Below are 14,871 nucleotides of genomic sequence, written 5' to 3' on the forward strand. Positions count from 1 at the left end.
TAGATAGATAGAAACTTCATTAATCCCAAATTGTGATATTCTTGTGATACAGGAGCAGCAGTGCGTTAAGGGGAATTTAAATGTGAAAAAAATGGAATAAAGTATAGACAAAATACAATTTTTAATAAAAAATAAATAAAAAATATATAAATATACGTATCTGCACGTACAACGACATTTAACACAAATAATACACAATATAAAATATTCAGGAGAAATTCAAATGATCAATAAAAAAGACCACGAAATGATTAGGCAATATACAGCCATGTTTGTTCCTTTAACCCTTAAGCATCATAGGAACATTTTTGGGCTTATTCATTTTTCAATAATCTTCGTTTTACACTATTTTTGTTACAACCTGATAGAACTGCCATTACAGCAAAAAAAACTAAATTATTTTCAGCATAAGCATTTCAAACAGGGCATTGTAACTGACATTTAAAGGGTTTACATTTGGGAAATTAATTAATACTTGGGGGTGATGATCAGGACAAAGTTTGTTAGAAGATTAAACAGTGAATTTAATGTAAATGTTTCATTTAAGGCAGTTTTTGTGGCACAGACACCATGTTTCTCTAGGAAAATTGTAGCAGTTTTTTAAAAGGATACGGAATAGTTAAAAGGATGAAACTGTTGTGTATGCTGGTCACAAATTCAAAACATAAAGAAAAGTCATGCACCAGCTGTTTGCCTCAGACAGCTGCTTGTCTCTGGGAGGAGTCGATGAGATAACATACCAATATAAGCGATGCATTCAGCCTGTACCATAACAGCTCTGTCATGAATTGAATTGAAGGTAATATAACATTTCAGGTGACAAGCAGCCAATCAGAAATGTGATGGCTATTTTTAATTCCACTAAGGCAAAAAGGTCCACTGGCTAAGTTTTGACAATAGATCACTTCTCTTACATTAGCGTTATGATCATAACCATGTGTGAATAAAGCCAAACAAAATCTTGAAGTCAGCTCAAAAACAATGAACCTGCTCATTTATTTATACTATTTAAATAAAGTTTGCAGAGTCATTTTTATTTTAATTAGAAAGGGAGCTGGCCATCAATAACAAACAGACATTTTTATTTCACGGTTTAGTTGAATACTCGATTCTGATTGGTCAATTTAGAGCATGTGACACGATGTTAATCCAGTAGAACAATCCGCTGTCAAGGACTGTAATGACCGTTGCTAAGGAGGATCAAGAAAGAAAAAGGAAAAGAGGTTAACATTTAAAAAAAATCTTAATTCTGAATTGTTTCAACTTTCCACACCAATCATAATGCTTTGAAAATGATTTGTCGGCCCACTTGCAATGCCTTCGCGGACCACTAGGGGCCACGGCCCACAGGTTGGGAACAGCTTTGTTAGGCGATGTAGAACCAACTCGAAACCATCACTTCTGCTGTGGCTGGTGTTGTGTGTTGTTGACAAAGTGGAAGAGGACGAAGCAGTGTAGTCTGACCCATATTGTGGAGTGGTGTTTGTTAGTGTTTTGTGTTATGTAATATGGCTCTACAATCATCTGTGTTCCCAGAGTTGATGAAGGGAATTTTCTTCTCCCCTTATTTGTACAAAATATAATTTTTTACAAGATAGATAGATAGAAACTTCATTGATCCCAAATTGTGATATTCTTGTGATACAGGAGCAGCAGTGTGTTAAGGCATTTAAATGTGAAAAAAATGGAATAAAGTATAGACAAAATACAATTTTTAATAAAAAATAAATAAATAATATATAAATATACGTATCTGCACGTACAAAGACATTTAACACAAATAATACACAATATAAAATATTCAGGAGAAATTCAAATGATCAATAAAAAAGACCACGAAATGATTAGGCAATATACAGCCATGTTTGTTCCTTTAACCCTTAAGCATCATAGGAACATTTTTGGGCTTATTCATTTTTCAATAATTTTCGTTTTACACTATTTTTGTTACAACCTGATAGAACTGCCATTACAGCAAAAAAACTAAATTATTTTCAGCATAAGAATTTCAAACCGGGCATTGTAACTGACATTTAAAGGGTTTACATTTGGGAAATTAATTAATACTTGGGGGTGATGATCAGGACAAAGTTTGTTAGAAGATTAAACAGTGAATTTAATGTAAATGTTTCATTTAAGGCAGTTTTTGTGGCACAGACACCATGTTTCTCTAGGAAAATTGTAGCAGTTTTTTAAAAGGATACGGAATAGTTAAAAGGATGAAACTGTTGTGTATGCTGGTCACAAATTCAAAACATAAAGAAAAGTCATGCACCAGCTGTTTGCCTCAGACAGCTGCTTGTCTCTGGGAGGAGTCGATGAGATAACATACCAATATAAGCGATGCATTCAGCCTGTACCATAACAGCTCTGTCATGAATTGAATTGAAGGTAATATAACATTTCAGGTGACAAGCAGCCAATCAGAAATGTGATGGCTATTTTTAATTCCACTAAGGCAAAAAGGTCCACTGGCTAAGTTTTGACAATAGATCACTTCTCTTACATTAGCGTTATGATCATAACCATGAGTGAATAAAGCCAAACAAAATCTTGAAGTCAGCTCAAAAACAATGAACCTGCTCATTTATTTATACTATTTATATATATATGATAAATGAGGACCAATTTCCGGTTATGTAAGGAAGCAGTGTGTTACTTGTGTGACTGCACAATAAATCAGCTGAACTGCACTGGAAACAAGTCTTATCTCTTCCTCCTTTAGAGGGGATCCACCCTCACAGCCACAGTGCAGGGTGCCAGATAAGCCCTTTAAACACATCACGCATGCCAGGACACATGAAATGACTTTTCTCATATGTTGGAAGAGGTTCAATTTACTTGATTGCAGAGGCTGGATTTTAAATCTGTTTAAGAGAAGCCTGCATGTTTCTTTGACTTTATAGTCAATCACAGGAAACCACTTTGACCTTTATTGTTATTTATTGGGCAGAGAGTCCAAACGTCCTCTTTTGTATGCATTGTGAAATGTCTTTTGGTTTGGACAAAGCAAGGCATTTTAAGACGTAACCCTTTTAGGTGAGATTATATACATTTCAATCAAATTAAATCAAGTTTTATTTATATAGCACATTTATAAATTATTTTTGGTCGAGCCAAAGTGCTGTACATATAATAAAAATAGCCTACAGTAGAGACACTTTGCAGCAAATACAACAGCACAGATTGTTCAGAATATCTGTATGAGAAAAACGACACCCTCTATCCTTAGACCCTCACATCGTACAAGGAAAAACTTCCGGAGAAAAACCCACAGTTTAAAGGGAAACAATGGGAGAAACTTCAGGGAGAGCAACAGAGGAGGGATCCCTCTCCCAGGACGGACAGACGTGCAATAGATGCCGTGTGTAAATCAAAATACAATTAATTTAACAATTAAAGATTTATTTGCAAAACAATGTGCAGGATCGTCAATGATGAAATCAATTGTAAAAATCGAATAGGGTCACTGGGATCAGTTCAAACATTTTCATAATGATTTAAAAAAAAAAAAAAAGTAGAAGACCCATAAATAAGGTAGGTATGTTGTATCAATTTGGCAACATCAATGTTTCTTCAAAACATTGGTTTCAATTTGATATTTGGTCAACAAAGGATTTCGTGGTGGTTGTAATGAGTATTTGTATTTTAGTATTAACAGCTTTTCTTACTATTATTATAATTATTCTTATAATTATAATAATACTTTAAATGTAGTAATCATTTGTATTACTATTGTTCTAATAATTGTTATTACTAATATAATGATGATGATTAGAAGTATTAGTAGTATTATTTATACAACTGTTATTATAAAAAATATCACAAAAAGTGAGCTAACTGAAAGAAAGAAAAAATATGTAAAGCATCTTTATAGCTCTTCAAGTGTCGAACCAGAGACCTCATGAAGAGCATTTAATGACATGGCTACATTTGGTGGAGCTATAATGTAAAGGCTTTCTGTAAGTAACAACAATAGCAACAAAAGTACTATCATTAGAAATGTTGCTTATTTTATTGTTAATGTTTATCGTACTATTTTCTTTAAGGATTTACATACATTTGTAACACAAGTCATGAGTGTTAGTTTTTGGTGTAATTACACAACAACTTGATGGATTTGCTCATTGTTTTATTTGCTTTTGAGACAAAAACAGTTTTAAACAAATGCTCAGCATGTGATGGTCTCGCGTCACAGCTCTAATGGTACTGTCTTCCCAGTGCGGACACCACCATGGCCAGGAACTTCTGGAAAGCTGCCTGCACCTCACCAGTGAACTCTTTACCCAGCTGAGCAGCAACCACGATGGTCAGGCAGTCGGCCAGGAGCTGCAACACAGCAAGCATCAGAACACATCAGCAGCAGGAAAGGTTGGTCATCTCTGAATATTAATTCTTACATTAGTTCCACAACGGTACCTTGAAGTTGTCGGGGTCCACGTGCAGTTTCTCTGAGTGCAGCACGCTCAGTTCAGTGTAGGTGTTGATGATGTCGTCCATGTTCTTCACAGCCCGGTCCAGACCGTGCATGATGGTTGTTCCGTGTTTGGAAATCATGGGATTTCCCTTGATCGCATCGGCGTTGTAGAGGTTTCCAAAGCTGCCAAAATACCTCTGAGTCCAGGGGTAGACGACCAGACACCTGAGGAAACACGTGAACACGTTCAAATCAAACGGTTACTTTTTCGAAAAAAAGTTATTTAATGCATTGTGTCTTAAAGAAAACACGTCTCTGTTGCATTATTTTAAATGCAAAACTACAAAGACCCACCTGGCAAGAGCTGCAGGGCCCACCACACCATACTCAATCCTGGAGAAGATGTCCTGAATGGTGCTGCGCTCAAAGTCTGTCCATTCGACCATTTTGTCGCTTCAAGTTTGCAGGTCAACAACATGTCCTTATGTTTGATGGGTATATGTAACATCTGTGTCATTTTCTTCTTTCACAGATTCTCTCCCACTGCATCCTTGTGGTCATGGCCGTCATGTTCCCCACCGACTTCACCCCTGAGGTTCATGTGTCTCTGGACAAGTTCCTGGCTGCTGTGTCTCTGGCCCTGGCTGAGAAGTACCGATAAGCAGCAGGAGAAGAAGAAGAAGAAGGAGACTGCAGCATGAGATGACATTGCGTTGCATCGTGATTAATAAATGCATTCATGCTAAAAGAAAAGCAACTGTTGTATTCTGGTTTGTGTGCTATGATCATGTCAAATGTCAGAGTTAATCACAACTACAGCACACAGCAGACTTTATAGTCAATCAGAAGAAACTCAACAGGAAACCACTTTGACCTTATTGTTATTTATTAGGCAGAAAGTCCAAACGTCCTCTTTTGTATGCATTGTGAAATGTCTTTTGGTTTGGAAAAAGCAAGGCATTTTAAGACGTCACCATTTAACCTGAGATTATATTCATTTAACAATTAATGGATTGATTTGCAAAACAATGTGCAGGATCGTCAATGATGAAATCAATTGTTCATCTTAACATAATAGGTTAAAATAATAGGGTCGCTCGGATCAGTTCAAACATTTTCATAATGATTTTAAGAAAACAAAAGTAGAAGACCCATAAAACAGGTAGGTATGTTGTATCAATTTGGCAACATCAAAGTTTCTTCAAAGCATTGGTTTCAATTTGATATTTGGTCAGCAAAGAATTTCGTGGTGGTTGTAATGAGTATTTTTCATTTGAGTATTAACAGCTTTTTTGACTACATTTATAATTATTCTTATAATTACAATAATACTTTAAATAATATTACTAATTGTTATAATTATTGTTCTTCTTGTACTTATTATTTTTGTTGTTATTGTTATTATTACTAATAAAATAAAAATGATGATTATTATTAGCATTCTTATATTAATCATCATCATCATTATATTAGTAATAATAACAATAGTAGAAATTAATTGTTACAAGATTTTATCAGCGTTAGTTTTTGGTGTAATTACACAACAACTTGATGGATTTGCTCATTGTTTTATTTCTTTTTGAGACAAAAACAGTTTTAAACAAATGCTCAGCATGTGATGGTCTTGCGTCACAGCTCTAATGGTACTGTCTTCCCAGGGCGGACACCACCACGGCCAGGAACTTCTGGAAAGCTGCCTGCACCTCACCAGTGAACTCTTTACCCAGCTGAGCAGCAACCACGATGGTCAGGCAGTCGGCCAGGAGCTGCAACACAGCAAGCATCAGAACACATCAGCAGCAGGAAAGGTTGGTCATCTCTGAATATTAATTCTTACATTAGTTCCACAACGGTACCTTGAAGTTGTCGGGGTCCACGTGCAGTTTCTCTGAGTGCAGCACGCTCAGTTCAGTGTAGGTGTTGATGATGTCGTCCATGTTCTTCACAGCCCGGTCCAGACCGTGCATGATGGTTGTTCCGTGTTTGGAAATCATGGGATTTCCCTTGATCGCATCGGCGTTGTAGAGGTTTCCAAAGCTGCCAAAATACCTCTGAGTCCAGGGGTAGACGACCAGACACCTGAGGAAACACGTGAACACGTTCAAATCAAACGGTTACTTTTTCGAAAAAAAGTTATTTAATGCATTGTGTCTTAAAGAAAACACGTCTCTAATGCATTATTTTAAATGCAAAACTACAAAGACCCACCTGGCAAGAGCTGCAGGGCCCACCACACCATACTCGATCCTGGAGAAGATGTCCTGAATGGTGCTGCGCTCAAAGTCTGTCCATTCAACCATTTTGTCGCTTCAAGTTTGCAGGTCAGCAGATACTGAGTTCTCTGGCATCAGATGCGACCTTTTAAAGCCCTCCTGCTCCCCTCCCACAACCAGTGAGTGGGTGGGTGGTGGGCCGGGCAAGTTCTATCTCATGGATTGTCAACAGTGATAAGACAATTCGGCGAATTTGCTCCACCTACATTATCTCTGAGACGAAGGAAATAGTTAAAGTAATAATTGTTATACAGCAACAGTAGATATCTTGAACGTATCAGTCACAGCATCAGCACCCTGGACAGAGATCTATAATTAATTATACAAAGACCAACTATACTGAGTAATGCTATGAATTATCATTTTAAATGATATTTTCAACTTTTCTTTTAATTACTTTTAATTTCCCTTCACCAGAATAGGTACAGACACATTATCCAGTTTAAGGAAACAGCCCTAGAAGTGTCTGGTTCCCTTTATACATGTTGGTATAGCCTATGAATTCAGTGCCTTTCTCAATCTCAAATCAGAAGATGGATTGAAACCAGTCAGGTAGTATCTCCAGGCTATACACTAACACAAAGGCTGGTGCTTTTAAAAAAAAATGTTTTTGTCACTTTGGGGTTTAGTGTTGACATCTTGAACATTTCCAAAGTCACCATGAGAAGAATTGTCTGGTTTATCTCATGGGGGCTGCAACCCAACACGCCTTGTGCAGCATATCTTAGAGGAAGATCTGGGTGTTTCTATGCTCTGTTACGAGCATAAAAACCCCTCACTGCTTGGGATGATCATTCAGCAACAGACGTTCAACTGGCAAGATGACCACTCTCACCGCTAAAGACAAGCAAACAGTCAAGGCCTTCTGGGCTAAAGTGTCTGGAAAGTCCGAGGACATCGGCGCCGCTGCTGTAGCCAGGTAATGTGACCGAACTGACTGCTGCAACCTGCTCCAACATTTATAAATGAATTTATGTTGGCTCTCACTAACATTTGTTTTGGTTTGACCCAGGATGCTGGTGGTGTACCCACAGACCAAGACTTACTTCTCCCACTGGCCGGACCAGAGCCCCAACTCTGCTGCTGCCAGGAAGCACGGAATAACTGTGATGGTGGGAGTTGGAGACGCTGTGACCAAAATCGATGACCTGAAAGAAGGTCTCAAGGAACTCAGTCAGCTGCATGCCTTCACTCTGCGTGTGGACCCTGCTAACTTCAAGGTGCAGAGCCAGAGTGATTCAAAGATAATACCTTGAAATGTACAGGAAGTGTTTCTCAAACTTGGGCCGTTGAGAGGTTTCCAGACAGACAACAGATCCATCTGTTACAACCATGCACAACATGTCCTTATGTTTGATGGGTATATGTAACATCTGTGTCATTTTCTTCTTTCACAGATTCTCTCCCACTGCATCCTTGTGGTCATGGCCGTCATGTTCCCCACCGACTTCACCCCTGAGGTTCATGTGTCTCTGGACAAGTTCCTGGCTGCTGTGTCTCTGGCCCTGGCTGAGAAATACCGATAAGCAGCAGGAGAAGAAGAAGAAGGAGACTGCAGCATGAGATGACATTGCGTTGCATCGTGATTAATAAATGCATTCATGCTAAAAGAAAAGCAACTGTTGTATTCTGGTTTGTGTGCTATGATCATGTCAAATGTCAGAGTTAATCACAACTACAGCACACAGCAGAATTATAGTCAATCAGAAGAAACTCAACAGGAAACCACTTTGACCTTATTGTTAGTTTGTATGCAGAAAGTCCAAACGTCCTCTTTTGTATGCATTGTGAAATGTCTTTTGGTTTGGACAAAGCAAGGCATTTTAAGACGTCACCATTTAACCTGAGATTATATTCATTTAACAATTGATGGATTGATTTGCAAAACAATGTGCAGGATCGTCAATGATGAAATCAATTGTTCATCTTCACATAATAGGTTAAAATAATAGGGTCGCTCGGATCAGTTCAAACATTTTCATAATGATTTAAAAAAAAAAAAAAGTAGAAGACCCATGAATAAGGTAGGTATGTTGTATCAATTTGGCAACATCAAAGTTTCTTCAAAACATTGGTTTCAATTTGATATTTGGTCAACAAAGGATTTCGTGGTGGTTGTAATGAGTATTTGTATTTTAGTATTAACAGCTTTTCTTACTATTATTATAATTATTCTTATAATTATAATAATACTTTAAATGTAGTAATCATTTGTATTAATATTGTTCTTATTCTTATTTTTGTTGTTATTACTAATATAATGATGACGATTAGAAGTATTAGTAGTATTATTTATACAACTGTTATTATAAAAAATATCACAAAAAGTGAGCTAACTGAAAGAAAGAAAAAATATGTAAAGCATCTTTATAGCTCTTCAAGTGTCGAACCAGAGACCTCATGAAGAGCATTTAATGACATGGCTATATTTGGTGGAGCTATAATGTAAAGGCTTTCTGTAATAGTAACAACAATAGCAACAAAAGTACTATCATTAGAAATGTTGCTTATTTTATTGTTAATGTTTATCGTACTATTTTCTTTAAGGATTTACATACATTTGTAACACAAGTCATGAGTGTTCGTTTTTGGTGTAATTACACAACAACTTGATGGAATTGCTAATTGTTTTATTTGCTTTTGAGACAAAAACAGTTTTAAACAAATGCTCAGCATGTGATGGTCTCGCGTCACAGCTCTAATGGTACTGTCTTCCCAGGGCGGACACCACCATGGCCAGGAACTTCTGGAAAGCTGCCTGCACCTCACCAGTGAACTCTTTACCCAGCTGAGCAGCAACCACGATGGTCAGGCAGTCGGCCAGGAGCTGCAACACAGCAAGCATCAGAACACATCAGCAGCAGGAAAGGTTGGTCATCTCTGAATATTAATTCTTACATTAGTTCCACAACGGTACCTTGAAGTTGTCTGGGTCCACGTGCAGTTTCTCTGAGTGCAGCACGCTCAGTTCAGTGTAGGTGTTGATGATGTCGTCCATGTTCTTCACAGCCCGGTCCAGACCGTGCATGATGGTTGTTCCGTGTTTGGAAATCATGGGATTTCCCTTGATCGCATCGGCGTTGTAGAGGTTTCCAAAGCTGCCAAAATACCTCTGAGTCCAGGGGTAGACGACCAGACACCTGAGGAAACACGTGAACACGTTCAAATCAAACGGTTACTTTTTCGAAAAAAAGTTATTTAATGCATTGTGTCTTAAAGAAAACACGTCTCTGTTGCATTATTTTAAATGCAAAACTACAAAGACCCACCTGGCAAGAGCTGCAGGGCCCACCACACCATACTCAATCCTGGAGAAGATGTCCTGAATGGTGCTGCGCTCAAAGTCTGTCCATTCAACCATTTTGTCGCTTCAAGTTTGCAGGTCAGCAGATACTGAGTTCTCTGGCATCAGATGCGACCTTTTAAAGCCCTCCTGCTCCCCTCCCACAACCAGTGAGTGGGTGGGTGGTGGGCCGGGCAAGTTCTATCTCATGGATTGTCAACAGTGATAAGACAATTCTGCGAATTTGCTCCACCTACATTATCTCTGAGACGAAGGAAATAGTTAAAGTAATAATTGTTATACAGCAACAGTAGATATCTTGAACGTATCAGTCACAGCATCAGCACCCTGGACAGAGATCTATAATTAATTATACAAAGACCAACTATACTGAGTAATGCTATGAATTATCATTTTAAATGATATTTTCAACTTTTCTTTTAATTACTTTTAATTTCCCTTCACCAGAATAGGTACAGACACATTATCCAGTTTAAGGAAACAGCCCTAGAAGTGTCTGGTTCCCTTTATACATGTTGGTATAGCCTATGAATTCAGTGCCTTTCTCAATCTCAAATCAGAAGATGGATTGAAACCAGTCAGGTAGTATCTCCAGGCTATACACTAACACAAAGGCTGGTGCTTTTAAAAAAAAATGATTTTGTCACTTTGGGGTTTAGTGTTGAAATCTTAAACATTTCCAAAGTCACCATGAGAAGAATTGTCTGGTTTATCTCATGGGGGCTGCAACCCAACACGCCTTGTGCAGCATATCTTAGAGGAAGATCTGGGTGTTTCTATGCTCTGTTACGAGCATAAAAACCCCTCACTGCTTGAGCTGATCATTCAACAACAGACGTTCAACTGGCAAGATGACCACTCTCACTGCTAAAGACAAGCAAACAGTCAAGGCCTTCTGGGCTAAAGTGTCTGGAAAGTCCGAGGACATCGGCGCCGCTGCTGTAGCCAGGTAATGTGACCGAACTGACTGCTGCAACCTGCTCCAACATTTATAAATGAATTTATGTTGGCTCTCACTAACATTTGTTTTGGTTTGACCCAGGATGCTGGTGGTGTACCCACAGACCAAGACTTACTTCTCCCACTGGCCGGACCAGAGCCCCAACTCTGCTGCTGCCAGGAAGCACGGAATAACTGTGATGGTGGGAGTTGGAGACGCTGTGACCAAAATCGATGACCTGAAAGAAGGTCTCAAGGAACTGAGTCAGCTGCATGCCTTCACTCTGCGTGTGGACCCTGCTAACTTCAAGGTGCAGAGCCAGAGTGATTCAAAGATAATACCTTGAAATGTACAGGAAGTGTTTCTCAAACTTGGGCCGTTGAGAGGTTTCCAGACAGACAACAGATCCATCTGTTACAACCATGCACAACATGTCCTTATGTTTGATGGGTATATGTAACATCTGTGTCATTTTATTCTTTCACAGATTCTCTCCCACTGCATCCTTGTGGTCATGGCCGTCATGTTCCCCACCGACTTCACCCCTGAGGTTCATGTGTCTCTGGACAAGTTCCTGGCTGCTGTGTCTCTGGCCCTGGCTGAGAAGTACCGATAAGCAGCAGGAGAAGAAGAAGAAGAAGGAGACTGCAGCATGAGATGACATTGCGTTGCATCGTGATTAATAAATGCATTCATGCTAAAAGAAAAGCAACTGTTGTATTCTGGTTTGTGTGCTATGATCATGTCAAATGTCAGAGTTAATCACAACTACAGCACACAGAAGACTTTATAGTCAATCAGAAGAAACTCAACAGGAAACCACTTTGACCTTATTGTTATTTATTAGGCAGAAAGTACAAACGTCCTCTTTTGTATGCATTGTGAAATGTCTTTTGGTTTGGACAAAGCAAGGCATTTTAAGACGTCACCCTTTAACCTGAGATTATATTCATTTAACAATTAATGGATTGATTTGCAAAACAATGTGCAGGATCGTCAATGATGAAATCAATTGTTCATCTTAACATAATAGGTTAAAATAATAGGGTCGCTCGGATCAGTTCAAACATTTTCATAATGATTTTAAGAAAACAAAAGTAGAAGACCCATAAAACAGGTAGGTATGTTGTATCAATTTGGCAACATCAAAGTTTCTTCAAAGCATTGGTTTCAATTAGATATTTGGTCAGCAAAGAATTTCGTGGTGGTTGTAATGAGTATTTTTCATTTGAGTATTAACAGCTTTTTTGACTACATTTATAATTATTCTTATAATTACAATAATACTTTCAATAATATTACTAATTGTTATAATTATTGTTCTTCTTGTACTTATTACTTTTGTTGTTATTGTTATTATTACTAATAAAATAAAAATGATGATTATTATTAGCATTCTTATATTAATAATCATCATCATTATATTAGTAATAATAACAATAGTAGAAATTAATTGTTACAAGATTTTATCAGCGTTAGTTTTTGGTGTAATTACACAACAACTTGATGGATTTGCTAATTGTTTTATTTGCTTTTGAGACAAAAACAGTTTTAAACAAATGCTCAGCATGTGAAGGTCTCGCGTCGCAGCTCTAATGGTACTGTCTTCCCAGGGCGGACACCACCACGGCCAGGAACTTCTGGAAAGCTGCCTGCACCTCACCAGTGAACTCTTTACCCAGCTGAGCAGCAACCACGATGGTTAGGCAGTCGGCCAGGAGCTGCAACACAGCAAGCATCAGAACACATCAGCAGCAGGAAAGGTTGGTCATCTCTGAATATTAATTCTTACATTAGTTCCACAACGGTACCTTGAAGTTGTCTGGGTCCACGTGCAGTTTCTCTGAGTGCAGCACGCTCAGTTCAGTGTAGGTGTTGATGATGTCGTCCATGTTCTTCACAGCCCGGTCCAGACCGTGGAGGATGGTTGTTCCGTGTTTGGAAACCATGGGATTTCCCTTGATCGCATCGGAGTTGTAGAGGTTTCCAAAGCTGCCAAAATACCTCTGAGTCCAGGGGTAGACGACCAGACACCTGAGGAAACACGTGAACACGTTCAAATCAAACGGTTACTTTTTCGAAAAAAAGTTATTTAATGCATTGTGTCTGAAAGAAAACATGTCTCTGCTGCATTATTTTAAATGCAAAACTACAAAGACCCACCTGGCAAGAGCTGCAGGGCCCACCACACCATACTCAATCCTGGAGAAGATGTCCTGAATGGTGCTGCGCTCAAAGTCTGTCCATTCAACCATTTTGTCGCTTCAAGTTTGCAGGTCAGCAGATACTGAGTTCTCTGGCATCAGATGCAACCTTTTAAAGCCCTCCTGCTCCCCTCCCACAACCAGTGAGTGGGTGGGTGGTGGGCCGGGCAAGTTCTATCTCATGGATTGTCAACAGTGATAAGACAATTCGGCGAATTTGCTCCACCTACATTATCTCTGAGACGAAGGAAATAGTTAAAGTAATAATTGTTATACAGCAACAGTAGATATCTTGAACGTATCAGTCACAGCATCAGCACCCTGGACAGAGATCTATAATTAATTATACAAAGACCAACTATACTGAGTAATGCTATGAATTATCATTTTAAATGATATTTTCAACTTTTCCTTTAATTACTTTTAATTTCCCTTCACCAGAATAGGTACAGACACATTATCCAGTTTAAGGTAACAGCCCTAGAAGTGTCTGGTTCCCTTTATACATGTTGGTATAGGCTATGAATTCAGTGCCTTTCTCAATCTCAAATCAGAAGATGGATTGAAACCAGTCAGGTAGTATCTCCAGGCTATACACTAACACAAATGCTGGTGCTTTTAAAAAAAAATGTTTTTGTCACTTTGGGGTTTAGTGTTGACATCTTGAACATTTCCAAAGTCACCATGAGAAGAATTGTCTGGTTTATCTCATGGGGGCTGCAACCCAACACGCCTTGTGCAGCATATCTTAGAGGAAGATCTGGGTGTTTCTATGCTCTGTTACGAGCATAAAAACCCCTCACTGCTTGAGCTGATCATTCAGCAACAGACGTTCAACTGGCAAGATGACCACTCTCACTGCTAAAGACAAGCAAACAGTCAAGGCCTTCTGGGCTAAAGTGTCTGGAAAGTCCGAGGACATCGGCGCCGCTGCTGTAGCCAGGTAATGTGACCGAACTGACTGCTGCAACCTGCTCCAACATTTATAAATGAATTTATGTTGGCTCTCACTAACATTTGTTTTGGTTTGACCCAGGATGCTGGTGGTGTACCCACAGACCAAGACTTACTTCTCCCACTGGCCGGACCAGAGCCCCAACTCTGCTGCTGCCAGGAAGCACGGAATAACTGTGATGGTGGGAGTTGGAGACGCTGTGACCAAAATCGATGACCTGAAAGAAGGTCTCAAGGAACTGAGTCAGCTGCATGCCTTCACTCTGCGTGTGGACCCTGCTAACTTCAAGGTGCAGAGCCAGAGTGATTCAAAGATAATACCTTGAAATGTACAGGAAGTGTTTCTCAAACTTGGGCCGTTGAGAGGTTTCCAGACAGACAACAGATCCATCTGTTACAACCATGCACAACATGTCCTTATGTTTGATGGGTATATGTAACATCTGTGTCATTTTCTTCTTTCACAGATTCTCTCCCACTGCATCCTTGTGGTCATGGCCGTCATGTTCCCCACCGACTTCACCCCTGAGGTTCATGTGTCTCTGGACAAGTTCCTGGCTGCTGTGTCTCTGGCCCTGGCTGAGAAGTACCGATAAGCAGCAGGAGAAGAAGAAGAAGGAGACTGCAGCATGAGATGACATTGCGTTGCATCGTGATTAATAAATGCATTCATGCTAAAAGAAAAGCAACTGTTGTATTCTGGTTTGTGTGCTATGATCATGTCAAATGTCAGAGTTAATCACAACTACAGCACACAGCAGACTTTATAGTCAATCAGA

General features: G+C 39.1%; 7 protein-coding genes across 7 annotated transcripts; 3 read left to right on the forward strand and 4 right to left on the reverse strand.

Moving 5' to 3' along the window:
* Nucleotides 1–4,115: 4,115 nt before the first annotated feature.
* Nucleotides 4,116–4,884, reverse strand: LOC307017159 (hemoglobin subunit beta-2-like). Its single transcript, XM_079646702.1, has 3 exons — nucleotides 4,772–4,884; nucleotides 4,420–4,642; nucleotides 4,116–4,329 (listed from the first exon to the last, which is right to left on the reverse strand). The coding sequence occupies exons 1-3, from the start codon at nucleotides 4,861–4,863 to the stop codon at nucleotides 4,201–4,203; spliced, it is 444 nt and encodes a 147-aa protein (XP_079502828.1). The 5' UTR covers nucleotides 4,864–4,884; the 3' UTR covers nucleotides 4,116–4,200.
* Nucleotides 4,885–5,969: 1,085 nt separating this feature from the next.
* On the reverse strand, nucleotides 5,970–6,906 carry LOC307017477 (hemoglobin subunit beta-2). The gene is made up of 3 exons (XM_079647100.1): nucleotides 6,626–6,906; nucleotides 6,274–6,496; nucleotides 5,970–6,183 (listed from the first exon to the last, which is right to left on the reverse strand). The coding sequence occupies exons 1-3, from the start codon at nucleotides 6,715–6,717 to the stop codon at nucleotides 6,055–6,057; spliced, it is 444 nt and encodes a 147-aa protein (XP_079503226.1). The 5' UTR covers nucleotides 6,718–6,906; the 3' UTR covers nucleotides 5,970–6,054.
* Nucleotides 6,907–7,467: 561 nt separating this feature from the next.
* On the forward strand, nucleotides 7,468–8,293 carry LOC307014007 (hemoglobin subunit alpha-2-like). Its single transcript, XM_079641666.1, has 3 exons — nucleotides 7,468–7,609; nucleotides 7,703–7,910; nucleotides 8,088–8,293. Exons 1-3 carry the CDS (start codon nucleotides 7,512–7,514, stop codon nucleotides 8,214–8,216), a joined length of 435 nt encoding a protein of 144 aa, XP_079497792.1. The 5' UTR covers nucleotides 7,468–7,511; the 3' UTR covers nucleotides 8,217–8,293.
* A 1,010-nt stretch (nucleotides 8,294–9,303) lies between these two features.
* LOC307015318 (hemoglobin subunit beta-2-like) lies at nucleotides 9,304–10,114 on the reverse strand. The gene is made up of 3 exons (XM_079643824.1): nucleotides 9,960–10,114; nucleotides 9,608–9,830; nucleotides 9,304–9,517 (listed from the first exon to the last, which is right to left on the reverse strand). The coding sequence occupies exons 1-3, from the start codon at nucleotides 10,049–10,051 to the stop codon at nucleotides 9,389–9,391; spliced, it is 444 nt and encodes a 147-aa protein (XP_079499950.1). The 5' UTR covers nucleotides 10,052–10,114; the 3' UTR covers nucleotides 9,304–9,388.
* Nucleotides 10,115–10,818: 704 nt separating this feature from the next.
* On the forward strand, nucleotides 10,819–11,651 carry LOC307017266 (hemoglobin subunit alpha-2-like). Its single transcript, XM_079646815.1, has 3 exons — nucleotides 10,819–10,943; nucleotides 11,037–11,244; nucleotides 11,422–11,651. Exons 1-3 carry the CDS (start codon nucleotides 10,846–10,848, stop codon nucleotides 11,548–11,550), a joined length of 435 nt encoding a protein of 144 aa, XP_079502941.1. The 5' UTR covers nucleotides 10,819–10,845; the 3' UTR covers nucleotides 11,551–11,651.
* A 797-nt stretch (nucleotides 11,652–12,448) lies between these two features.
* On the reverse strand, nucleotides 12,449–13,297 carry LOC307014538 (hemoglobin subunit beta-2-like). Its single transcript, XM_079642520.1, has 3 exons — nucleotides 13,098–13,297; nucleotides 12,746–12,968; nucleotides 12,449–12,655 (listed from the first exon to the last, which is right to left on the reverse strand). Exons 1-3 carry the CDS (start codon nucleotides 13,187–13,189, stop codon nucleotides 12,527–12,529), a joined length of 444 nt encoding a protein of 147 aa, XP_079498646.1. The 5' UTR covers nucleotides 13,190–13,297; the 3' UTR covers nucleotides 12,449–12,526.
* Nucleotides 13,298–13,929: 632 nt separating this feature from the next.
* On the forward strand, nucleotides 13,930–14,773 carry LOC307015297 (hemoglobin subunit alpha-2-like). Its single transcript, XM_079643815.1, has 3 exons — nucleotides 13,930–14,081; nucleotides 14,175–14,382; nucleotides 14,560–14,773. The coding sequence occupies exons 1-3, from the start codon at nucleotides 13,984–13,986 to the stop codon at nucleotides 14,686–14,688; spliced, it is 435 nt and encodes a 144-aa protein (XP_079499941.1). The 5' UTR covers nucleotides 13,930–13,983; the 3' UTR covers nucleotides 14,689–14,773.
* Nucleotides 14,774–14,871: the final 98 nt, after the last annotated feature.

The sequence above is a fragment of the Notothenia rossii genome (genome assembly GCF_949606895.1).
Source record: "Notothenia rossii genome assembly, chromosome: 8".
Lineage (NCBI taxonomy): Eukaryota > Metazoa > Chordata > Actinopteri > Perciformes > Nototheniidae > Notothenia > Notothenia rossii.